The sequence below is a fragment of the Lynx rufus genome, unplaced genomic scaffold (genome assembly GCF_022079265.1).
Source record: "Lynx rufus isolate CCGP_SWC_20201006 ecotype Redwood Valley unplaced genomic scaffold, mLynRuf1.p SCAF_2, whole genome shotgun sequence".
Lineage (NCBI taxonomy): Eukaryota > Metazoa > Chordata > Mammalia > Carnivora > Felidae > Lynx > Lynx rufus.
Genome location: NW_025814834.1, coordinates 129706206 through 129732818, shown reverse-complemented (window position 1 = coordinate 129732818; position 26613 = coordinate 129706206). Strand labels below are relative to the sequence as shown.

Here is a 26613-nt window from a genome sequence, read left to right as displayed (position 1 = left end):
CGTTTAAAACCTTTCTGTGTAAAATGCTTTCTGAGTTTCAGTTTTCTGGTAAAAGGGGAGAATGGATTGCTCGGGTGGTTGCAAATGTTAAGTTAGTTAATGCTGCAAGCACTTAGCATGGTGCCTGATGCATACACAGTAAGAGCTTGATAAAAGAAAGCTGTTACAGCTTCAAAGCACTGTGTGTGAGTGAAATTTAGCAAATTACTTAAAGCTTTTGGACATTATTTTCTCTTATATACAATGGATGGCACTTTGGACTATAAAAGTTGAAATGTAAAAAGCAGCAGAATAGAGACCATGCCCAATACTCAGGAAGATTCTAGATATCCTATATCCTGTTTAACAATCTCTGAAAATTTGAGAATTGGCTGTGATATTCTTAGGTGGCTAAAAATATTGCAAGCTTTTATATCAATTAAGTACTATGAAATGCATGAAAAAGGCAACATACTTTTTTTTTTTTTTAATTTTTTTTTTCAACATTTTTTTTATTTATTTTTGGGACAGAGAGAGACAGAGCATGAACGGGGGAGGGGCAGGGAGAGAGGGAGACACAGAATCGGAAACAGGCTCCAGGCTCTGAGCCATCAGCCCAGAGCCTGACGCGGGGCTCGAACTCACGGACCGCGAGATCGTGACCTGGCTGAAGTCGGACGCTTAACCGACTGCGCCACCCAGGCGCCCCAGGCAACATACTTTTAATTGCAAAGGCTGTGAAATGTTATATTGTGAGAAGAGGTGAATACAGCCATTGCTTTGAAGCTTGCAACTGGAATTGTTAAAGTTGGGAAACAACAAAGGATTTCTTTCTTATTCTGAAAACATTGGGAGGAAACTCACATTACCCACAGCCAGTTAGTGCTCCGCCTTCTTGGGGAAAGCAACCCCAACGTAGAGTTGATGTTAAATGATGTATCAGAGGAAATGAGATTGCGCTTAACAAAAGGAGATTTTGCTTAATAATTAAAGATTTGAGAAGTGCAGGATACTGAATGGTATACAGACAAAATACCATTCTCTGTCATTTTCCCACAAATAACCCTCAGTGGAAATAAATCCCCAATTCTTTCTCTTCTTCCCCACCTAAGTGCCGTGCTGTCCAGCTGGTCTGACGGTAACTCAGGTCACCCAATCAGTAATCAACGTGAGCTGGACTGTTGGGACCGGGGCCCAAACCTATGTGACAGTTCTGGAGTCACACACCGGACAGTCTAAGTGTCTCACCCATCAAAACCAGTGCCTCCTGGGATGTATCACATGTGGCGTCAATTACACAGTGGCATTAAAAGCGATTAGTGCCACTGGGTTGACTGCAGACTGCACCTACCAAAGTTATTCCTCTAGTAAGTGAATTCTAAATTCCAGCAATGGAGTATCAGTATGGACTTCGACTATTTTTTTAAAGTTTCTTTCTTTCTTTACTTACTTATTCATAATTTTTTAAAGTTTATTTATTTATTTTGAGAGAAAGCATGAACTTGAGCTGGGGAGGGGTAGACAGAGGGCGAGAGAAAGAATTCCAAGCCGGCTCCTCATTGTCAGTGCGGAGACTGATGTGAGGCTCAAATCCACAAACCGTGAGATCATGACCTGAGCCGAAATCAAGAATTAAATGTTCAACTGACTGAGCCACCCAGGCACCCCTAAGTTTTTTTATTTTTTTGAGAGAGACGGAGAGAGCATAAGCAAAGGAGGGGTAGAGAGGGAGAGGGAGGATCCCAAGCAGGCTCCAAGACGCCAGCACAGAGCCGACATGGGGCTCAAGCTCACAGAACTGTGAGATCATGACCTGATTTGAAATCAAGAGTTGGAGGCTGGGCCCAACTGACTGAGCCACCTGGGTACCCCAGGACTTTGACTATTATCAATCCAGACGTAAGCCCATCCTTCTCATTTAAAAAGATCCTGCATCTCCATTCTGCTAGCATTATAAATTCAGATTATTCTCTAAAACGTTTACAGGTTTCCTCTTGACTTGGAACCTCAAAGCGTCAGAGGCTTCTGTTGGTGGTTGATTAATTGATTCCCTTGGTAACATGGTTCAGGTATACTTTTTCTGAAGGCAGGAAGGATTTATACGGCACAGCTACCTGCTGCACAGAGTAACTCAGTCTGGCAGAGTTTCCAGAAAGCATTTAGGTCACACATTCTATTTGTCTTGAATTCTTTTCTTCTCATTATTATTATGCTATCACCTCTCTCTTCTAAACCACTCCATCTCCTTCAATGGTTTCTTATTTCAACAGGCTGAAAGAGCACTGTCTACTGACAGTATTGTATCTTGTTCTTCACAAAGAGCAAATCATTAGGGAATAGCAGGGGAAGGTAGTGGGTATGGGGTTAGCAAATAAGATTGATTCTCTTGTGTGAATCTAGTCCACTGAAGTGGCTGTTTGGGGCATGCTTTTGAAAAAAGAAAAGAAAACTCCTGAAAATGCTTTTTTAATGAGAAAGTACAATCATTAGTTCACCGTGTCTGCCCCAGGGCACGGGATGGGAGAGCTAAAATATAATTTTTCCTCCCCAAGGGCAGTAGAAAAGGTCTTCAACTAGGAGTCTAAAGATACAGCTTCTGGGGCGCCAGGGAGGCTCAGTCTGTTAAGCGTCCGACTCTTGGTTTTAGCTCAGGTCAGGATCTCAGGGTTATGAGATGGAGCCCCACGTGGGGCTCCACGCAAGCCTGCTTGACATTCTCTCTCTCCCTCTCTCTGCCTCTCCCCACCCTGACGCCACCTCTCACTCACACACTCTCTCTCTCCCTCAAAAAAAAAAAAAAAGAAGGTTCTTATAAGCTTCGTTGCCTTATCTTCCCTAATGTTTCCTCATTGGTAAGAGAAATTGTAATAATTATAATGTGAAAGCATTTATAACATGCTACACATACGTAAGCTGTTTCATACTTTCTTTGGGACCATTATCTTTCATTAGATTTACTGCCTGTGTTCTTACCCTGATATCCAGTTCTGGGAATATGGCCCACTGCTTATCTTCACATGTAAAAAAACCTTTCTTTAAAAGAAAGAACAAATCAAATGAACCTGATTATCTATAACTGAATGTTTTAATCATCATACAACAACATTTTAATTTTTGTTACTGAGTAAGCCACCATTCAGTGCCTTGCTTGACACCTGATGTGTGTAGCCTGCTCAGGGCATCTAGCAAAGAAAACAGAAGGACCTAGTGAGCTAGCATGGACAAAGTGTGGATGAGCAAAGCCTGGTCACTTGACTCTTGTGTAAGTGACTACTCCCCAGGTGTCATGCTACTCAGGTCAGCAAAATAGGTATTTTCAATTAAAGCTGATAGCAGTTAGTGGGGCACCTGACCGGCTCAGTCAGTTAAGCATCCAACTCTTGGTTTCGGCTCAGGTCATGATCTGGCTTCATGAGTTGGAGCTCCTTGTGGGGTCTGTGTTAGCACAGAGCCCACCCGGGATTCTCTCTCTCCCTTTCTGCCCCTCTCCTGCTCATGCTGACTATCTCTCTCAAAATAAATAAATACAGGGGCGCCTGGGTGGCGCAGTCGGTTAGGCGTCCGACTTCAGCCAGGTCACGATCTCGCGGTCCGTGAGTTCGAGCCCCGCGTCGGGCTCTGGGCTGATGGCTCAGAGCCTGGAGCCTGTTTCCGATTCTGTGTCTCCCTCTCTCTCTGGCCCTCCCCCGTTCATGCTCTGTCTCTCTCTGTCCCAAAAATAAATAAATGTTGAAAAAAAAAATTTAAAAAATAAATAAATACATTTTTAAAAACCTGAATGCAGATGATTTAAATTCAATCCCACTAAAATCTTGTGGAACTAGGGCATTATGAAAGATCTTAACAAGGATTCTATACACTTGGCTCACATTTGTATACAATACATATCTGCCAAGTGGAGATTTTTTTTTTTACTTTTTTTTTTCAACGTTTATTTATTTTTGGGACAGAGAGAGACAGAGCATGAACGGGCGAGGGGCAGAGAGAGAGGGAGACACAGAATCGGAAACAGGCTCCAGGCTCTGAGCCATCAGCCCAGAGCCCGACGCGGGGCTCGAACTCACGGACCGCGAGATCGTGACCTGGCTGAAGTCGGACGCTTAACCGACTGTGCCACCCAGGTGCCCCCCAAGTGGAGATTTTTTGTAATGTTTGTTTATTTTTGAGAGAGAGAGAGAGAGAGAGAGAGAGAGAGAGAGTGCAAGCAGGGGAGGGGCAGAGAGAGAGGGGGTACAGAGGATCCAAAACGGGCTTTGTGTTGACAGCAGACAGCTCGATGCGGGACTCGAACTCATGAACTGTGAGATCATGACCTGAGCTGAGGTCGAAAGCTTAACCAACTGAGCCACCCAGGCGCCCCACCAAGTGGGGAGTTTTGTTTTTTTTTTTTAATTTTTTTTAATGTCTTATTTATTTTTTTTTTAATTTTTTTTCAACGTTTATTTATTTTTGGGACAGAGAGAGACAGAGCATGAACGGGGGAGGGGCAGAGAGAGAGGGAGACACAGAATGGGAAACAGGCTCCAGGCTCCGAGCCATCAGCCCAGAGCCTGACGCGGGGCTCGAACTCACGGACCGCGAGATCGTGACCTGGCTGAAGTCGGACGCTCAACCGACTGCGCCACCCAGGCGCCCCTAATGTCTTATTTATTTTTGAGAGACAGAGACAGAGTGCAAGTGGGGGAAGGGCAGAGAGACAAGGAGACACGGAATTTGAAGCAGGCTTCCAGGCTCTGACCTGTCAGCACAGAGCCTGACACGGGGCCCCAACCCAGGAACAGTGAGATCATGACCTGAGCCAAAGTCAGACGCTTAACTGACTGAGCCACCCAGGTGCCCCAAGTGGGGACTTTTTAACTCACTGTTGTTCTCCATTAACAATTCTTGGCTCACCTCAGCATCACACATGGATTTCTAATCATGTGGCCCACCACAGAAAGAACTTGAGTACCCCTTCGAATAATGCTCTAATCATATATTATTTAGGTTACTTATCTTGTTTCCCCACTGTAATAAAGGCCATGTTTATCTGATGGTGGAATAAGTGATTTGTGTCTGTTTTTATCCTCAGGTGCCTGCTGCCCTTTGGGAGTGAAATTATATAGGCTGAGCCCTAATGGCATCCGAATCTACTGGCAAGCCTCCAGGGGCTCTACCAATTATAGCACTGACCTCTACGGTTCTAAAGGCATTTTCACCTGTGCCCCAAGAGCTGGCCTCAGTTTTTGTGATGTCACCGAGATACCCTGTGGGGATGTATATACCGTGATGGTCTCACCAGTTGCTGAGACAGGACTGAAGCTTACTTTCTGTCCAAAAAAAATCTATTCAGGTAGAGCAAGTTACAACGCTTTATTTGAAACTAACCCTGAACTCAATCTGTCAGTTAAGACTCAGAGCAATCACACTTATTTGCTATGTTAGGAAGGTCAAAGAGGTGTGAAATTTCTATATGCGGCAGGCAGATTCTGGCTACGGGGATCTCAAGCTTCTTTGCAACTATGATGTTTTCTTATTATATGATTTGGAGACATTCCTCCCTTCACTGTCCCTTTCTTTTTCAGAAAAAGGACCAGATGCTTGCTGTTGAAATAGTAAAGCAGATTTAAAATTTTTTGCTTTGAGATTTGGGAATCGATTTTTAACATAGTCTCAGAGATAATGATAAACACCCTGAAATGTTGGAAATTAAGAGACTTGAATCTTTATCTGCACAGGTTCGAGAAGTTGGAGAATCAGGGGAAAAAATGAATTTATAAATCAGAAGCTAGCTTTGGAAATATGAGTGGGCAGGCAGTCTGTGGTCACAAAACATGACTGTCAGCAGCTGCCATCTCACCAGAGCTGGCAGAAAAACATTAGCAATTCCCCTGTTCTGTCTTCCAGCACCTTCTGCTACCTTGCCCAGAGCATAGACATATATTTTTCATATACTTCTAAAAAATAAATTTTAAGAGAAGAGATAAGGCCCTAGAATTTTATAGGTGATCACAGGAAGAGGAATAAATACTGACTCAGAAACCTTTACTGATAACCAGAATCTAAGAATTTCTAATTATGTATAGGTAACAGGAAGGTTCAAATGGCCCCTGGAATGAACCAGGCCAGGTTTTCTTAATACTGTTCTTGCTGCCCTTGGCTGTCATGCTCTGATTCCTTGTATTTTCATTATCTTGTCCACAGAACAAGCTGGCCCAAAGTACTGCCCTATGGGAAGGGACAGATTTTAGGAAAAAGAGACTCAATACCAGTGTTTCATCATCTTTGTATTGTTTTGTAATTTATCAAGTGTTTTCACATTCAGTATCTCATTGAATGCTCAAAATAACTCTATAAGGTAGATTCAACACGTATAAATGAGAAAATTGAGGCTTCCAGCCTCTCAAATCTCTTATCTATAACTCTTCTAACCTCTAAATTCATATTCAAACTTGATACCTCTACCTGGAGGTGCCCCAAGGCATTTCAACTCCTCAGGGCAAAAGGGAACTCCTGATCTTCTGCAGTTTCTAATCTTCCTCCCCGCATCCTTATTTCAGGTACACAAGCTAGAAATCCTTCAGTCAGAGGTGCTTGGGTGGCTCAGTCCATTGGGCCTCTGACTTCGACTCAGGTGATGATCTCACCATCCGTGAGTTCAAGTTCTACATCAGGCTCTGTGCTGACAGCTCAGAGCCTGGAGCCTGCTTCGGATTCTGTGTCTCCCTCTTTCTCTGCCCCTCCCCCACTAGTGCTCTGTCTCTTTCTCTCTCTCAAAAATAAAATAAAAACATTAAAAAAATGTTTTTAAGAACCCTGGTGTCAGCTTCAGCCTCTCCTTTACCCTCTATATTTAAGGGGTCTCCAAGTCCTGTCCTATTCACTTTGTGATGTTTTGGGGTTTTTAAAAATATTTTTAAAAACATTTTAAGTAATCTCTACACCCAGGGTGCCTGGATGGCTCAGTGCATTGAGCATCTGGCTCTTGATTTCAGCTTAGGTCATGATCTCACAGTTTGTGAGTTCGAGCCCCACCTTGGCCTCTATGCGGACAGCATGGAGCCTGCCTGGGATTCTCTCCTCTCTCTGCCCCTCCCCTGTTCTATCAAAATAAATAAATAAACATTTTTTCAAAAACTTAAAAGAAGAAGAGTAATCTCTACACCCAACATGGAGCTTAAACTTACAACCCCAAAATCAAGGGTCACATGCTCTACCGACTGAGCCAGCCAAGCACCCCACAATGGTTTTTAAATCTAACTTCTCTTCTCTCCTACACCTACTGCTATATGATAGGTCCTCACCACTTCTCCCTGAGACTACTGCCCCAGTGTTGTCTTCTGGAGCTCATACCAGCCTCCATGCTATTATCAGAGTTGTCATTTCTGGACACTGATCCAATTATGTTTCCTTTATGCTTCAGAATCCTCAAAAGTGTTCCATTGCCCCAGGGGATAAAAGTCAGTACTTAGAGCATGGCATTCAAAGCTCCTCACAGTCCATCCATAGTTAGTCTTCCTACACTTGCACTGTTCAATAGATATTTAACACAAGCCATGTATGAAAAAATTTAAATTTTCTAGTAGCCACATTAAAAAATTAAAAACAAATAGGTAAAATTAATTTTTTAAGTTTATTTATTTATTTTGAGCAGGGAGGGGCAGAGAGAGAGAGAGAGAGAGAGCGAGAATCCCAAGCAGGCTCTGTGCCATCAGTGCAGAGACCAACATAGGCTCGATCCCACAACCCTGAGATCATGACCTGAGCTGAAATCAAGAGTCAGACGCTTAACCAACTGAGCCACCCAGACTCCCCAGGTAAAATTAATTTAATTATATATTTTAGTAATCCAACGTCTCCAAAATATAATTTCAACATGAAATCAATGTAAAAATTTCACATTATCTTTTTCATACTAAGTCTTCAAAATCTGGTGTTCATGTAATACAGCATACCTCAGTTCAGACTAGCCACATTTGGAGCCCTCAGGAGCTACATGTGACAGGTGCCTGCTGTGTGGAACAACACAGTTCTAGGCTCATTCCACAATATCTGTCCTAAGAGGACTCTATTCTCTAGTATAGCCGCATGGAATCATTCCCACACACCTGCCCTCACCACACACATATACCGTGCCGTACCATGCTTCTGAGCTGATGCAGTACTCTTCTCTTTGCCTGGGATTCCACCTCTGCCAAGGGAATTTCCTCTTCTCTGTTAAGTCTTCTCCAATTTTTAAAAAAATGTTTATTTTTGAGGAAGAGAGCAAGCATAAGGTGGAGGAGGGGCAGAGAGGGGGGCAAAGGATCCAAAGCAGGCTCTGTGCTGAAAGCTGAGAGCCTGACTTGGGGCTTGAACTCATGAACTGTGAGATCATAACCTGAGCCGAAGTCAGACCCTTAACTGACTGAGCCACCCAGGTGACCCAAGTCTTCACCAATTCTTAGAGGCTGATTAGTCTTTGTGCTCCCTCTTTTGTGGCCCCATATCACCCTTATCTTTACCCCGCCATACAGCTGTGAGTTGAAAATGTGTTATTTCCCCTAATAAATAGTAATCTTTGGACTCTCAACATATAGCACATAACTATCTCCAATATATTTTAAATTAAAAAATGAATGAGTTTATGTGTTTGCCTATGATCCCACAGCCAGTATGTCAGCCACTAGAAGACCTTGTTATCAGAATACCCTCGGAACGCCTGGGTGGCTCGGTCGGTTGAGTATCTGACTCTTGATTTGGCTCACAGTTCGTGAGACTGACCCTCGTGTCTTGCTCTGTGCTGACAGCATGGAGCCTACTTGGGATTATCTCTCTCTGTCCCTCCGCTGCTCGTGCTCTCTTTCTCTCTCTCAAAATACATAAATAAACTTAAAAAAGAACTCTATACCCTCTGGCGGGGTGCCATCGCAACCTGTAGCCATTCCATATTAGGAAGGATGGGTGTTTAGACTCAGGGAATCTGCTTTTGCTCCATTTCTCTGGTAAAAATCAGGCCTCTGAGGAAAGTTCTTTCTTTTTGTTTTTTGGGTTTCTTTTTTTCAATATCAGTGATGCCTTCCTTTGATTATTAGGATGATATTATAAATGATAATAATGACCAATATTTATTGAGTGTATTGCCAGGCACTGTCCTATTAACTCAATTGATTCCTATAACCACCTTATGAGGTCGGTGCTCTTATTCTTTACCACTTTACAGATAAATTAAGGCACAGAAAAGGAAAGTGACTTGTCCAGGGTCATACTGCTAGCTGTATCCTCTTATCACCCAAGCCGGTTCTTATTCATTCTTTGGTTCACTTTTTCACTATTCTTTTTTTTTTTAATTTCTTTTAACATTTATTCATTTTTGAAAGACAGAGAGAGACAGAGTGCAAATGGGGGAGGGCCAGAGAGAGAGGGAGACACAGAATCCGAAGCAGGCTCCAGGCTCTGAGCTGTCAGCATAGAGCCCAATGCGGGGCTCGAACTCACGGACTGTGAAATCATGACCCAAGCTGAAGTTGGCCGCTCAACCAACTGAGCCACCCAGGTGCCCCACTTTTCCACTATTCTTTGAGCTATACCTTCACCAGCTTTTTTTTAAGTATCTTTAATATTTTAAATATGTCAGTTAATACATATAAATGCTTTTGTTGTTATTCATTTCAGTAACCTGCTCTGGAAGTACACTTGGAATGGGTAAGTCCTTTTTCTCATGGATGAAATAGAATTTTTGTTGTTGCTCTTTAGGGTGACGTAATGAAGCTGACTCTTTCTGTGATGTGAGTGGTTCCTGCCCTCCCCTCCCATAACCGTTTCCCCCTATTAGAATGCCTCCCCTCAGATTCCACCAGTTGAAATGAATTCCTTTGCATTCGGAAGTCTTTTCAGTCTCCCAGGATCCCACGGGAAAATGTAAATACGTGTCAGAGAGGCTGCCGCTTCCTCCTTCATTTCAGAGACTGGTTCCCAGCCCTGCTGTACGTTGAGTCATCTCGAGAGCTTAAAAGTAACTGACGCCTGGGCTTTATCCCCAGAAAGTCTGATTTAATTGGTCTGGGGTAAGTCTGGGCATCAGGATTTTTCAAAGCTCCTTAGGTGATCCTACAGCGTAGCCAAGCCTGAGAACTGCAGCTTTAGAGCAGGCCTTCTCAGACTTTATTGTGCATGCAAATCACCCGGGGTCTTGTTAAAACCAGATTCTGATTTGGTAGGTGTGGGAGGATCAGAGACTTTGCACTTCTAACAAGGTCCAGGTGATGCCGGTGACATTGATGCTGCAGGTCTGACCACCTAGTAGCCAGGTGTTAGAGGGAAACTGTTAACATCCTGCAAAGAGCAAGGATGTCTGGTTTGCATTTACATGGGTGGCTATGCCAGTGAAGGAAAAGAGGGTGCTGAAGGGGGAGTTGGAGTAAGGATACTCTCACTACCTCCTTGGCTATGCTCAGAACTGACCTCCGCTGGGCTATTCTAGGTCCTACATGGAGGCTACTCTTGGGCAGGGCATGACCACAGAGCTGTGTGTGCTGGCCCAGTGAGTAGCATGTGCTGCTTTAAAGGAATCCTTGCCACATCTTCCAGCGGGCTGCTTGGTTTGGGGCTTTGAGAAAACCCCCAGGGAGTATTATCAACCCCAAACTACAGACAGGACATACATACACACACACACACACACACACACAGAGCCACATGCCCATTCAGACATGGCTGACTTTAGAGGGTATGAGTGGAAATGAAACTTTCCCATCGGTAAACACCACAGGAGAGCCTCCCAGACTGGGCCAGCTCCCCATCCAACACTTCCTTCCATTGACAGGGATTGGGTCTAGAGTCTCTCTCCACTGCCTGTTCTCCAGGTTCAATGACTCTCTGAGCACAGCAGGACACATGCTTTCCAATTCTTGTCCCACCTGCAGATCTGAAATAAGCACAATCCCTATTAATTTTTAAAAGTGTTCTGTCTCCAGCGACTATAGGGAAACCTGCCTGACTTATTAAAAACAAACTGTGAGTGGGCACCTGGATGGTTCAGTTAAACGTCTGACTCTTGATTTCGGCTCAGATCATGATTTCACCATTTTGAAACTGAGCCCCGTGTCAGGCTCTGTGCTGAGTGTCTGTGCTGAGTCCTCATGACCATGAGCCCTGGTCTTCAGTGAAATGTACACAGGCCTGGATCTGCATTTTTGGATCCTATATCCAGTATTATGGCAGTATTTAACCAGTGTTTCCCTGAGACCCAGAGGGGTGGTAGAAGGGACTTGGGGGCCTCTCGGAGGAGAGGAGTGGTATGTTATAATACTGGCCTTTCCTAACATTTTGTTAAAGAAAGAGTTGCAATGGCTCTTTAAAAAAATGCTTGAAAACCATCACGCTTAGACTTTGCTACTCATCAGCATCACCAGAAATCTTGTTCAAAATGTAGTCTCGGGGGTGCCTGGCTGGCTTAGTCAGTAGAGCATGTGACTTGACCTCAGGGTTGTGAGTTTGAGCCCCACCTTGGGAGTAGAGATTACTTTAAAAAAATGTAGATGTCTAGGCCTGTTGAGGTGGGATAGGGTCTGGGCCTCTGCAGTTCTATCAGTTTCTCAGGTGATTCTGATACTCTGGAATTTGAGCAGTAGTGCTCTGGTCAATACCCTCCCTCCCCTCTTCCTCTGTCCCTCTGGGCTGCCCCAGGTTGTCACTTCTCCTTCCTTAGTGAGGTTCAGGCTTGAGCCTGAAATCTGACACTCTCTTCAAGTAGATCCTGAAGCATTCTCAAAAATAAGAGTAAGCCAGATCACTTGAGAGTCTCTACATCATACAGAATTCATTATTATCTAAGGAGGAATTACTGTTGTCTCTCGGTTTGGCATTTCTCTTCCTTATACACAGGACTAATCAAATTGGGTTGCTGGGGGACATGGGGCTCCCAGATACACTAAGGGAAGCCTTGGGAATCTTGTTGGTCTAAGACTTTTGGTCTTCCTTGTCTCTTGGATTATCCTGAAGTTTTCTAACAGCATGAATGGATTGTTTAAGAGACAGATCTGGGTTCAAATCCCACCGCTATCACTTACCCTTAGGCAAGTTGCTTCAACTCTCCCTCAGCCTAGGTTTCCTGAAAATTGGAATAATTAATTCATCAGATGTTATAAGGATTAAATAAGATATAAACTGTTGGACACAATGAGAGTTCCATAGTAAGCACTTACTTAATAAATGGTAGTTATTTTTTTAATTTTTAAAAAGTTTATATATTTTTGAGAGAGAGAGTGTGCACACATGTGAGCAGAGGAGTGGCAGAAAGAGAGAGAGCGAGGGAGAGAGGATCCCAAGCAGGCTCAGCGCTGCCTGTGCAGAGCCCAACACAGGGCTCTGAACCCACGAACTGTGAGATTGTGACCTGAGCAGAAATCAGGAGTCAGACACTCAACTGAGCCACCCAGGCGTCCCTAAAAGGTAGTTATTACTAATTCAAGATCGGTTCAAGCTCATATCATGCTGTATTATATTATGTGCCAGTTATTAACATTTTAATGTGCTTCTTGTAAGATATTTGCGTTGTAACCTCAATCCTCATAATACCCTAATTGATTCATTCTCAGAGTATGGTCCCAGGGCCAATAGCATGAGCAACATCTGGGAACTTCTTAGAAATGCAATTTGTGGGGCTCCACCATAGACCTAATGAGTGATGAGTCAGAAATTCCAGGGTTGGGGCCCAGCAATCTTTGTTTTAACAAGCCCTCTGAGTGATTCTGATGCACACTCAAGTTTGAGAACCACAGCTCTAATTCAAAGCAGCCATTCTGATGCTTGAAATGTGATGCAGGTTGGAAGATAAGAGGGAAAACCACCTGGGGCAAGGGGGCTCTAACAGGAAGTAGTTTGACATCCCTCCATGGAGGCATTGTTTGTCCTCAGCATCCAACCTGCTTCCTTGTCACTCACACTTTGGGGGGAATTTTCCTCCTGGAAACTCCCTCAGCAGTTAAACAGATTTATTATGTTGTCCCTACACAGACCCCCGAATCAATAAGATTTGGTAGCTGCCTGAGAGCCCAGCAAATTGGCCTGGGGTAGAAGGGGAAGTGGAAAGTTCTTTGTCTTGAGTCAGGAGTCTGAACTCCAAGAGACCCTGGGCAGGTTCATTTCCTGAAGCAACCTGGTTAGTTAGAACCTGCTGGTTCGTTTCTTCTTGACCTTTGAACAGTTCAGACCGTCTTAATTTCTGGTTTACTTGCTGTGAAGTGCTACGAAAACAGCCTTTCAAGTCAAAAGACTAAGCTAGATTTCAGAGATATTTGAGGGCTTTTTAATTTAAGAAAATGTCTGCATATTTAATGTATCTTGTGGCTTCTTCCCTTCCTTGCCCTTTCAGTGATTTACCGAGGGAAAAGAAATGCAGAATAACACACTGAGCCACAGACAAAAACAGAGGCTGGACCTAGTGAGTAACTTCAATTGAAATGGTATGATTCCAAGGCAAAATTTTTTGGCTTTGTTCAAAAAAATTCTTCCCGTATCTTTTGCAGAGTTGACTCGATTGTTAGTGCGATTAGAGGTGGAAAAGCTCTATTACAATACAAAATACCTCTAGGGTAGGATAAGCTCTTTTGGCCTTTAGACTGCAACTCAGACTCCACTTCCTGAAGGCAAGCAAGGTCAGGTGTGTCCTCACCTGTGCAGGAGTTCAAGCTCTGATGTGGAGAGGACTCAGTTGAGAAATGAATCCAGAAAGTCCTCTAGAAGGCTGCCAGAGTGAGCTAGCATGCTGGGAAAGTTCTGGAAACGTGAAAGGTCTACTGAGAAGGAACTCTTTCTGAAATTTCACATCCAGACACCACACAGACTTCAACACATCCACTTTATAGGTAGTTCACAGACACCCTTGCCAAGCATCCCTCTCTCCGTTCAAAGGCTGCAAATGTTCACTTGGAGAGCTTGAAATCAAGCCACCACACAGAGACACTGCTCATCTCAAGACAGACCCCCAGCAGGACCTTGGCATAGTTTGGAGAGCAACAGCTGCCAGGGCAACCTGTAGTAACAAACACCCTCATCTTAAGTTCGGAGGAAGCCAAGTTGCTGGTAGTGTTCGCCGAGACAAAGCATCGTGTGATGTTACCTCTGCGCAAGCATCTGGGAAAGCCAAACTGCCGGCCTGTTGCTAGGAGGATTGCAGTCATGGTTTTGAGTGAGCAGAGACTTGGATGGAGCAATGGCCAAGGCAAAGCCTTACACTGTGGCAGACTGACATCCATGCATCTTTTTCGGGGAGGACCATCGATCTTGCTGGTGGTATCCCCCACTCACACTGTGCTATTTTCACCTTTGGAGAGGAAAGACAATGATATCTAATATAAATCTGTCATACCTAGAAAAATGTTTGTCCTTTGAATGTCAATAACATTATTAAAAAATAGTGTGAGTGGGATTGCATAACACACATGACCATAGTGCTACTCCCCAAAAGCATAGCCATGGAGCCAAGAATGTCTGTAGTTAGGTACAACCGTAAAACTCTGCCCAAAGGGAAGTGGAGCATGGAGTTAAGGCTTGAGGTAAGCTGGGGGGGGGTGGGGAGTGGGGAAGGAACTTTTTTTTTTTCTATGCCTCCTTTCCCTTTCCGTGTAAGACTGATGGGAGATACATAATGTGACACTGATAAGAGATACTACCCAGGGCATCTGCTCTTGAAAAGGAGGCAAGACACAGGTCTCAAAAAAATGGAGTTTGCTGCATCAAAGAGCACCAGAGAGGAGAACTGAGTTTAATTCACTTTTGTTCTTTTTTTAAAAAAAAATTTTTAATGCTTATTTATTCTTGACAGAGAGACAGACAGAACATGAGCAGGGGAGAGGCAGAGAGAGAGGGAGACACAGAGTCCGAAGCAGGCTCCAGGCTCTGCGATGTCAGCACAGAGCCCAACACGGAGCTCAAACTCACGAGCTGTGAGATCATGATCTGAGCCAGAGTCGGACACTCGACTGATTAAGCCACCCAGGTGTTTCTAATTCACTTTTGTTCTTAAAAAATAACAATTCCCTTTTGTTCTTTTTAAAAAGTTTTATTTGTTTACTTTGAGAGAGAGAGAGAAAGCGTGCAGCAGAGGGGCAGAGAGAGAGAGAAAGAGAATCCCAAGTAGGCCCCACACTGTCAGCACAGAACCCGATGTGCGGCTCCATGAGGTACTCAAACCCACGAACCTTGAGACCATGACCTGGGCTGAAATCAAGAGTCAGACACCCATGGGGCACCTGGGTGGCTCAGTCAGTTAAGCATCCAACTTCTGCTCAGGTCATGATCTCATGGTTCGTGGGTTCGAGCCCTGCATTGGGCTCTGTGCTGACAGCTCAAAGCCTGGAGCCTACCTCCAATTCTGTGTCTCCCTCTCTCTCTGCCCCTCCCCCACTCGTGCTCTGTCTCTCCCTCTCTCTCAAAAATGAATAAACCTTAAAAAAAAAAAAAAGATGCCCAACCAACTGAGCCACCCAGGTGCCTCTTACTTTTGTTCTTAAACACCAGTATATGAACAGGAGCCATCCACATCACAGGGAGAACTCATTGCTTAATAAAGATTCCCAGATATCACCCCTGGAGATTCTCATTCAGTATGTCTAGGACCAGGCTTGGGAATCTATATCTTCAACAAACTCACCAAGTAACACGTGGCCAGGTTTGGGAAACTTAACAGGTTTGCAGTGGTGTGCTCTTCCTTGAAGCAAAATTTCAGTGATGAGAGTCTGAGAAGTGTCAAAAGATAAACTGAGGCATACTAATAAATTTGAGAGTTTTACCAGAACCTGATTCTAATTCAGCACCACCAGAACAGAAGTAGTTAGGAGTACTCCACTGACAGGATCTCAAGAAAAGACTTTCATAGAGAAGAGACAGGAGCAAATCAAGTGTATTGTTTAATTGGCTATAGATTAAGTGGTTTCTGTATTTGGGAAAGCCTAATTGGCTGTTTGGTTGTCCTTAGACTTTGATTTCTTAATCTTGAGATGCTTACAGGCTTAGGTTTTGGTTTGCTTATACAGGATGTTAAGGCATTAGAACCACCTTGCTTTAATAGATTTCTTGTTTAATTTAACACAAGATAGAGGGATGGGGCATGTGAGGAAAGATTTGGTGAGAAGATCTAGAAGGGTCCATGAGGTTCAGAGTGGTTCCATGCCCTATGAGGGCACCATGAACTGGGGCAACATTCTGAGCTGTGGTCCAGGGCCCATGTGAGACTGTGTGTTGATCCCAGTTGCCAGCAGGGTGTTCTGAGTAGAGTTGTGTCCATGGCTGGTTGGAATGGCCAAAGAGCCAAAGGCCAAGGCCAAACAAAGGTCAGAATCCCTGATTTTAGGACACCAGGGAACTGCATCCTATATACCTATACCTTATGAATACCAGGACACAGAAAATGAAATGGTTATCTATCAACTATTTTATTTATCTATTTTTTAAGTTTATTTATTTTGAGAGAGAGACAGAGAGAGAGAGAGAGGGTGAGGAAGGGGCAGAAAGAGAGGGAGAGAGAGAATCCCAAGCAGGCTCTGCACTGACAGCCTAGATACGGGACTCAAACTCACGAACCATGAGATCATGACCTGAGCAGATATCGGACACTTAACTGACTGAGCCACCCAGGCACCCCATCATCTATTTTAACTAGGCATCTGAGGCTGAGGTGCTTCAGTCAGAATTCCACAGAAGGCAATGGGGTCCACACTGGTGAACATAAAACCAAAACATGGATGTGGCACATATCATGTGCTTCTAGGTGCTTTCCACATACTCATTTCGTTCTCAGAACAACTCTATGAGCTAGATAATATTCTTTCATACAGATAAGGAAAATGAGACTCAGAAAGATCAAGTAACTCACTCATGTTTACATAGCTAACCAGTTGAAACACAAATTCTCAGGGCACCAAGTAAAAGTCCATGATTTTTTTTTCATGATATTTTTATGGAGAATATTTCTCTGGATTATCATGATTAAGTCATCAGTTATCGATAAAGAAGACCTGAGAATAAGATGTTGGGTGAATGATCTACCCTAATTCAGCCCTTGGTTATTCTGGCTGTTTTTCTGCTTTTTGGGTTCCGGTGTTTTTGTTTTTGTTTTTTTTCCCACAAAGCAAATTTTTTGCCTCTGACCAGTGTTGTTGGATTTTACCTGTAATTCTGCCATGTCATGTTCAGGGAATTCAAATTCCCTGTTCAATTTGTTTAGGCAAATAAAGTAAAGGAGACTAGAGATATAGCTCAGGGAGGTTATGTGAAATTAGGGCAGCAAGGGAGGGTACGCAATATGGTACAATAGAAAGGGCAATAGTCTTGGAGCTGTCCTGAGGTCTTGCATGATTTATTTAACTTCTGAATCTCAGTTTTCACATCTGTAAAATGGCAATAAGTATTTCATCTTGTTGGGCTGTTGTGAGGTTTTAGATATTACACTCATATTTAACACATAAATGCAATCACACTGCTACTGAGAGGCAGAGCCAGGATTTGTAGGTTGTGGACCTGTGTCTTTGTGCGGCTAAGGACCATATTTGTTCTCCTATAACACACTCCCACCTTGGAATCTTCAGGGGCATGAACCACAGCTGTACTCCATGTGGTCCGAGGCAAACTTCCAGCCCCCAAGGGCTGTTCTGTTTCATTCTCTGACACTGGGTCATTCTCCTCAAGGTAGGAGATGGAGAAATTTTACCCCCTCACTCCTCTGTCTTGGTTTGACTGTCTAGGGCAAGGAGCTCCATTTTAGAAGGATGAGTCGGCAATGTCATGTCTTTCTCTGATGGCTTTGGGCTCTATCCTGCCATACTAAGCAGAACCTGATTTTAAATTGAAAAGGGAGAGGAAAATAAATGCATTCATTTGTTTAAAATTCTGAGCAGCTGAGTTCATTTAAAGTAGGTTTAAGAGGCCAGAGCTCCAGCTTCCATTCCCATATAAGCCATGAATGGAAAAACCATTTATGCCACATGTTGTGCTTGAACCTATTTTATGGCTGCTTTTATTCGTCATTCTCTTTCTCTCCTAAAGAGCAAATACTGCAGCTTGTCCCACAGACTACTTTATTGCTTTCTGTGTAGCTTATGCCTTATCCTAGTTCCCACTATACCACAAGCTGAGCATCCTTGGGAAGTTATTTCACTATCAGTTTCTTTATCTTTAAGGGTTATAATCCACTTACCATAATACCTTGTATGTAGTAAGCAGTCAGTAAATATTAGCCATTATCATTAAGAGTATATTTCCACTTTCCTATGTGACCAACTTGAATTAAGACCATTGATTCTTTGCAAATCTATGGGAAAGTCTACTTTCTGACAGTGTAAATGATGGTTAGTGACAGATGGGGCTCTCAGCAACTAAACTGATTTCATTCATGATTGATTACTGTGATTTCACCTCAAAAGCACCATCTCAGGAAATAACTCTCTGCTTAAACTTGCTAAGTCTAAGCTCAAATCACCTCCTTTGTGAATCCCTTTTTAACAATAACCCCTTCTTTTAAATCCTAAAGCATTGAGGTCCTCTCTCACACAATTTTGCACATGAATTTATGCTTGTTGAGTAAATAATTAGTTTTATTGGTTCATTTACGTATATTATCATCATGAAGGCATTCGCTTTTTCAACCAACTTTTGACTATCTTCAGCATACCAGGAATTGAGTTCTCCAATGAGATTTATAATTCTTCAGAAGTGGGTCTCTCACTTCTTTGAGTTTCCTGAAAGTCCTGCATAGGTCGGGGCACACTGGAGGGAACCTCAGAGTTCTACACAATTACTATGTCCTTGAAAAATGAATACAATAGACTTTAATGGGTAAATTTTCTATTCAGTAGTTGAGGGGGCTGCTGAGTGGAGTCTATTATGAACGGCTTCGCCAGGTGAAGAGTTCTTTTGCAAAGCGAAAGAATGACCCATTCCTTTTTCAAATACCATCTGCGAGCATTCGGAATTTTTTATATCAGGTTAACTCGTAACACACAGGCACGACTTCGCTTTTTGACGTCACGGGTCCTTGAACTTCGGCTGACAGAGAGTCCCGCTAGGGGGCGCACGACTGCCCACACAGATTCCACCCGCACTGCGCAGCCTCCGTCCAGGCGTGGGCGGGAATCCCCTGGCGGTCGCCCGTGACGTTACCGGAGGGCGCGGTCCGTGAGTGGGGGCGGGGCCACTCCGAGCTTCTTTCTCCTAAAGTAGGTTGCCAGCGGGAGGCGGCGGCTGCTCCTCCGCAGTGTTGGGAAGATGGCGCCGCCGGTGACGGAGCGGGGGCTGAAGAGCGTGGTGTGGCAGAGTGAGTGCGGTGGGGCAGGGGCTGAGAGAGGGAAGGCCAGGAGTCCGCCGCGCCGTGCCTTGCTATCCTGCCCCAGACCGACAGTCTCTTGGGAAGCCGCCGCGGGCACTTGTTGCTTTGGGACCCAGGTCCCTGTTAGGAATTTTTTCGTGCTCGCCTTCCCAACCCTATTTCCTGCTAGCCTCAGGGATGGGCAGGGTGCGGGAGCGTGTGGCCTTCTAGCTGTCGTCTGGCACCCCGTCGCCTCGGCCCGGCTCTGGCCCCGAGGCCCCGCCCTGGGTGAGCGGCCCCCAGCCCGGATTTTTCTCCCTCGGCCCTTGTGACTATCCTCGGCGTTGCTCTCGACGCTCCTTGGTTCCCCCCCGGGAGCCCCACCAGTCGGTGATGTCTCTGCACCCAGTACGGTCTGGGCACTGTGTTTCTGTAACCCGCCCCTCCCCTTCTCCTCACACTTGTTTCCAAAGACTGCTTGCTATGTTTCTTCATTTTAGTACCAAGCAGGGTTCTGGAACTACACTTTTCAATGTCTTCTAATAGAAGAAAAAAACAAAACAAAAACAAAAACAAACGCTGACTGTTGAACAGATCCTTCTTCCTGTGTTTCTAGAGGAGCTCACTTTTCTAAAGAGTTCATGAGAAGGAGCCATTTGGATGATTAAATCTCAGGGCAAAAGCTGCACCTTCACATCTCTGTCTATACTCTGAGGGCCACTCACTGCTGTTAGGGCTGTACTACTGCTTGTTGGTTGATATTCTGCTCTTCTGCCATGTCACTTACGACTTTCATAAAAATCGCTCCAAACTTAGGTCAGCTAGGTTAGAGAAGGAATGAAACCACCAAACCGGAAGAACCATCATTGTTTGGCAGCTGGGTTGAAAGTAATTATGGTCTAGTAGTGGAAAGGGAGTGACATCTAATTAGTATCTCTGACTCCGGCTTGTTGAGCAAAGGACAGAAGTGACTGAGTCAACAAAATTTTGGGAGATACAGTTCCTCGTGCAAGATTAGAACTCCACATCAGTAATTGTCATAGTGCTGAACGTACTAGAACGAGTGTATAAATAAAAGGGGGGAAAAGGTTATGAGACTTCTTTTTAAAAATTTGATAATTATAAGGTTGGCATTCTGTTTTTTAAGATTTGCATGGGTGAGTTTTAAGATTTGGTAAGATTTTTATTTGTTATATATATGTTTATTTTTGAAAGAGAAAAAGTGCAAGCAGGGGAGGGGCAGAGAGAGAGAGACACAGAACCCCAAGTAGGCTCTAGGCCCTGAGCTGTCAGCACAGAGCCCCACGCAAGGATGGAACCCATGAACCCTGAAATCGGGACGTGAGCCAAAGTTGGACACTTAACTGAGCCACCCAGGTGCCCTGTAAGATTTGGTAATATTTTTAAATCACAGTCGTACTTAAAGTACATTTCCTTGAAAATGGGTAGTGAATTGCATTGTGTAAATAGTTTGCAAATGTACATGGTCCTTAACATAAGTATTTATGAGGAAAAAAGGTTAATGATAGTAACATCAGTTTTGATAGCATGGAAACTGGGCAAGAGGGAGATTTTAGAGATAAGAAAATTTCCATCTAGCGCTATTAACTTGAAGCAGCACCAGGATGTCAGATGGAGTGTAAGATAAGACAGAAGAGTGAAGGGAAGGAAAGCACTGTTGAGGTTAAAAAATAGTTCTTCGAATCTTTGTATAAATAGAAACATGAGCAAAACACAAGATGACATTCATTCAGCATTTAGGGAGTAGAAAGAGAGAAAGAAGGGGGACTGTGAGTTCTGTTAGCAAAAGATGACAGAGTCTATAAGAAATGATGAAGGAATATCCTAAGAGGTAGGAGAAGCATACATTTGACTGGGGAAAGGTTTTGCTAGGTTGAAGATAGTACAGTTGAGTCGTGGTAGAAAGATAAATTACTTAATCTTCAGTTTACCTAAAATGTAGGGACAAGGAAACTAATATTTCTTGAACATTTATTCTGTGCCAGGCTTTATTCTTTACATCTTTTAAAACTTGATAAGAATTATTATCTTTATTTCATAGACATTAAAACTGATACATCTGTTATCATAGCTGTGTTAATCATAATAGCCAAAAAATCAAACAACCCAAATATCCACAGATTGATGAATAGGTAAATAACAAGTGGTATATCCCAAAAATGGAATATCAGGCAATAAAAAGGAATGAAGTACTGATAAATGCTACAGTATTGATGAACCTTGAAAAAGTTGTGCCAAATGAAATAAGCCATTCACAAATAACCACTGTGTGAGTCCATTTACATTAAATATCCAGAATTGACAATATATAGAGACAGAAAGTAGATGAGGAGTTGTGTTATGTTGGAAGGTGTAGGGGGTGGGGAGATTCAGGGATAATGGCTAAGGAGATGGTTTCCTTTTGGACGAGTGAAAATATTCTAAGTTGATTATTATGATAGATACACAACTCTGAATATACTGAAAACCATTTATTTAATTGTACGCTTTGGGTTAACTATATGCTATGCAAATTATATCTTAATAAAGCTATCTTTTAGAAAACTGATAGAGGTATTAAATATAGACTTACTATTCCACACCCAGATCTTTCTTCTTTTTTTTTCCCCACACCTAGATCTTTCTGACTGCAGAGTTAACATGTCATGTGTCTATGACTTTCTGTAATGTTTAAACCTTAGTTCAGAGCCTTATGCCCACTTTGTTGAAGTAACCTCCTAACTAAGCCTCCAAGCACCTTTCTCACTCCAGTCTATCTGGCCAGTCGCTGCCAGAATAATTTTCCTGTAACAGTGCTGTGCTGAGATCATGCTCAACTGTTTGAAGACCTGCAGAGAGAGACCCCTCCAGTTGTGTAGAGATAATTTCAGATGCTTAGTCTGCTTTTGAAGACTTACAACCTGACAGTAACCTACCTTGTTATCTACCTTTCCCTTGTGTGATCTTGATGATCAACTAGTCACTCTTATTGAAATCTTCTGCCTCTACATCTGTATGCCAATTCCTGTCTAGAATGCTCGCCTTATGCCTGTTCTTCACCTATCCAAACTCTAGCTAGCCTTCAAGTCTTGGCTTAAATGGGGCTACTATCACCATAGTGACTTCTTATTTTAACCCAGCCTCTTATATTTCTGTAGCATTTGATTTATCCTTCCAAAATGGCACTTCTCACTACTGCCTAATGTGAGCATCTTGATAAGCTTCTTAAAGGTGGGTCCACCAGTTTTTCCTCTAGAGCTTTAAATTTGGAACAGGCCCTAGAAAAATGGAAATGTTTGTTAAAAGTAAACAGTAGATCAGCTTTATAATTTTCTCCATTTTTTGCTACCTAAAGTCCCCATTTACTCAATAAATATTACTGAATTCCTGTGGAAATACAGCAATAGAAGGCAGACAAGTTCCCAGCCTTCTTGAAGCTTGCATTCAAGTGGAAAATAATAGAAAATAAATCTGTAAACAAAGAATAAACATTATTTCAGTTTGTGATATATATAGAGAGAGGGGGCTACTTTGGATAGATGGATCAGGAAAGGTTTTCTCTGAGTAGGTGATATTTGAGCTGAGACCTAAAACCTGAGAAGGGATCAGCCTTTAGGGACTATCTCAAAACACTTAAAAAAAAAAAAAAAGAGCTTTAATATTTTGAGTGCAAAGGCTGTATTTATTTACAAAATGAATTTCCATACTTAAAATCAGTGAAGTTTCTAGTGCTCAATATTGCTCCCTTGCCACTTTTTACTACAGGAAAGTGGTAGCAAAAATATCACTGATAAAAGGGTTTAAATAAAAATTTGATGAAGTTTATTTAAAAAATAACAAGAGTAATTAAATCAACTACAAAGCAAGCTCAAGCCACCTGTGGCATTTTTCCCCCTTAGTGCAGTCTTTTTTTTCCCCTTATCTATAAACAATAGTGTCTGTGCTTCATACCACATATTTGACAAATGTTAAGAGAAAATTAACCCAGAAAAATTACAAGTAAAAGTAATCAGAATGTATTTAAGCCAGTTCTTTACATGTTTCCCCTTTTTCCCCTTTTTTCACATTTTCTTTTAGTCCTTGTATGGCTACAGATATATTTTTTTATTTGTCATTCTGTGATTTCCTTTTTAAAAATATCTAATGTTGACATGGCATTTTCCATGCCATTTCATAGTCTTTGTAATGATCATTTTTAAGTACTTAAAAAAATTTTTTTAAGTTTATTTATTTTGAGAGAGCAAGTGGGGTAGGGGCATAGAGAGAGGGGAGAGAGAGAATTTCAAGCAGGCTCTATGTCATCAGCACAGAGCTTGATGCGGGGCTTGAACTCATGAACTGTGAGATCATGATGAGCTGAAATCAAGAGTTGGACGCTTAACTGACTGAGTTACCAGGTCCCCCTTAAGTGTTTTTAAATACCTGACTTGGCAAAGAAATTTAGATAGCAGAAAAGATTACACAGCCTCCCTTTTCTGACACAACTACTCTTAGGTTTCTTACAAATTCTTCTAAAGTTTTCTATGCAAATATAAGCATGTGTAAAGCATTTTTGTTTTAATTATTTTAGTTTTATGTGTTTTTTTCTTTCTGGTCACTTCTTTAAGTTTATCTTGTTGAGCAAAATTGTATACTTTAATTTTTGGATTTTTCCAGTCCCACATAGTTATTTTTTTTTTTTAACGTTTTTATTTATTTTTGACACAGAGAGAGACAGAGCATGAACGGGGGAGGGACAGAGAGAGAGGGAGACACAGAATCAGAAGCAGGCTCCAGGCTCTGAGCCATCAGCCCAGAGCCCGATGCGGGGCTCGAACTCACGGACCGTGAGATCGTGACCTGAGCTGAAGTCGGACGCTCAACCGACTGAGCCACCCAGGCGACCCCCACATAGTTATTTAAATCAGTATTTATTGAGTATCTGCTCTTTGCTGTACACTACTTCAGGTGCATATCCCTTGACTTCCTGCAATTCATAGTTCAGTGAGAGGAGACGGTACACAAGTACTAACTAAGTACTATATTAGCATTGTGGAAAGGGAGAGGAGAAAAAAAAGGAATTATTTCCTCTGTGGGAGTGGATCAGGGAAGACTCCCAAGAGGGAGTGCCATTGGAAGGTGGTAAGATTTTGGCAGACATAGGGAAATTTGAGCCAAATCTGGCCCAAAGAGGAAAAAGTGCATGAGTTTTTTGGAAGAGGGAATAGTTCCTTTTGAGTATAGGGTATTTGTTGCAAGGAATAGGGTGATGAAGACTAAAAGGTAGGTTGGAGCTAAATAGAGTAGACATTAGGCAGTGGGGAGCCAATAAAAAGGAAAGGTTTTGTTGTTTTTTTTTTCTTTCAAATATCAGTCACTACCATTTTTGAGATTCTGTTGAAACAGTGCTGAAAGGAAGTCATTTTCTTGTTTCTGTTTTGAAGGGAAATGACTAAGATTTCATTAAGTGTAATGGTAAAATGCACTACTGCTAAGCGTACAGCTGGATGAATTTTTATCCATGTTAACTACCACCTAGATCAAGTTACAGAACGTTTTCAAGTACTCCATAATCCTTCCCTCTCCTCTAAAAATCCTAAATTTTTAGATAGTCTAAAATAGTCTAAATAGTCTAATAGTCTAAATCCTACCCTCTCCTCCAGAGTAACTACTCTTCTGACTCATACTGTCATTATGAGTAATTTTCTAACAGTGGCTTTTTATTTTACACTTTTATGTTTATGAGAGAAACCCTCTAAACCTTACATTGTTATTTTCTTTACAGAAGTAAATACAGAATTTACTAACTCCCTACCAAGAAATATTAGCTCTTTAATGTTTGTCTTTGTATACATTTTAGTAGGTCTTCTATTAGTTCTCAGTTTTCATATGTTCTACTTTAATACAATTTTTATTTTTATTTTTATTTATTTTTATTTTTATTTTTTCATACAATTTTTAGTGTACCTTGATAGCCCTAAGTGGTCTTTTTCATGCACAATTCAATTTGTTTTTATTAAGCTGACTAATAATGAGTATTGCATTTGTCTTTGCCCCAGGCCTCTGGCTTTACCTTTATAAAGATTCTTACCTGTTCACTAAATAACTTGGGCCACAGGCCTGCAGAATCTGTTGGAATCATAATTAGGAATTTAATAATATATTTTGGTTTTCTGAGAATGTAAACTCTTTGTAGCCTACAAGTCTGCTTTTGATTTTTGGCTTTTTGATTTTTCATTATGCATTACTTATAAAAGCTGGTTTATTATTTCTCCTCATTGGACTAATAGTTGGAAGACTTGATTTCCACTCCAGATTGTACTTCACTTTCCTAGCCTAAACAAGGAAGAGTTTGAACTGCATGTTCTCTAAGTCTTTTTCAACTTGAATTCTTCATGATTCCATTTTTTAGATCTTCATTTTGTTATATTTTCTTTATTTCCACGTAGATTCCTGATAGTTTTCACTTATGCCATGGTTTTCTTTTATGCCACGGTTGTTTTGTTTAGGTCATAAATATTTAATATTAGGTTTTCATTGTTTAATGACATTTTACAGATTTTTGTCTTAAGGTATTTGTTCTGACATCTACTTAGCATGATTCTTTGCTCCTTATTTATTTACTTAGGCATGATCTTAATCCAACTTTAGCAAGTTAAAATGAATTCCATATGTATTGAAGATCTAAAATGTAAAATAAAACAATAAAATGGGGAGAAAATATAGAGTAACTGGGTTACACTTTTAAAAAAATTGATAACCCAAATCCCATAAAAAATTTGTTAAATAAAAATTATAAATTCCTATATGGTAGAAGACACCATTAACAAAAAAATCAAGAGCTAAACTCTAGATTCAAAGAAAATATTGACCACACATAGAAGAGAAAGGGTCAATCTGTAGAGAGTATCTGCGCATTGATAAAGAGAAGATAATGACGCAATAGAAAAATATAGGATGTGAACAGGTGACTTACAGATTAGGACATTCAGTTGATTGGTTTTGAGTGGAAATGCAAATAAAGACCAGTTCCTCTTTTTAACCCATCAGACTGACATGCTATCATTGGGAAGTTTGCTGGTGGGAATGTGAATTGTTAAAAACTTTTGACAAAGCATTTGGCAATGTATAGTGACACAACAGACACATCTTTTGATGCCAGCATTCCCACTTATGGGAACCTTTGCTTCAGAAATAAAAGTCTGGGTACTTGGGTGGCTCAGTTGTTTGAGACTAGATTTCAGCTCAGGTCATAATCCCAGGGTCATAGGATCGAGCTGCAAGTTGGGCTCTACACTGACCAACGCTGTACATGGAACCTGTTTGGGATTCTCCCTCTCCCTCTCTCCCCCTCTCCTTCCTCTGCCCCTCCCTGTGCTCTCTCTCTCTCTAAA

General features: G+C 42.1%; 2 protein-coding genes across 4 annotated transcripts in view; both read left to right on the top strand.

Moving 5' to 3' along the window:
- FNDC7 (fibronectin type III domain containing 7) overlaps positions 1-13344 on the top strand; it is a 30058-nt gene extending 16714 nt beyond the window's left edge. The window contains exons 9-12 of the mRNA XM_047082550.1: positions 1092-1346; positions 5051-5311; positions 9613-9642; positions 13313-13344. Of these exons, the coding sequence (XP_046938506.1) occupies positions 1092-1346; positions 5051-5311; positions 9613-9642; positions 13313-13344 (578 nt within the window). The remainder of the gene's footprint in view (positions 1-1091; positions 1347-5050; positions 5312-9612; positions 9643-13312) is intronic.
- Positions 13345-19140: 5796 nt separating this feature from the next.
- The window catches only part of STXBP3 (syntaxin binding protein 3), a 55399-nt gene continuing 47926 nt past the window's right edge, over positions 19141-26613 (top strand). For all 3 annotated transcript variants that reach the window (XM_047082927.1, XM_047082929.1, XM_047082928.1), the window contains exon 1: positions 19141-19249. In XM_047082927.1, coding sequence (XP_046938883.1) covers positions 19201-19249 — 49 coding nt within the window. In that variant the 5' untranslated portion in view covers positions 19141-19200. The remainder of the gene's footprint in view (positions 19250-26613) is intronic.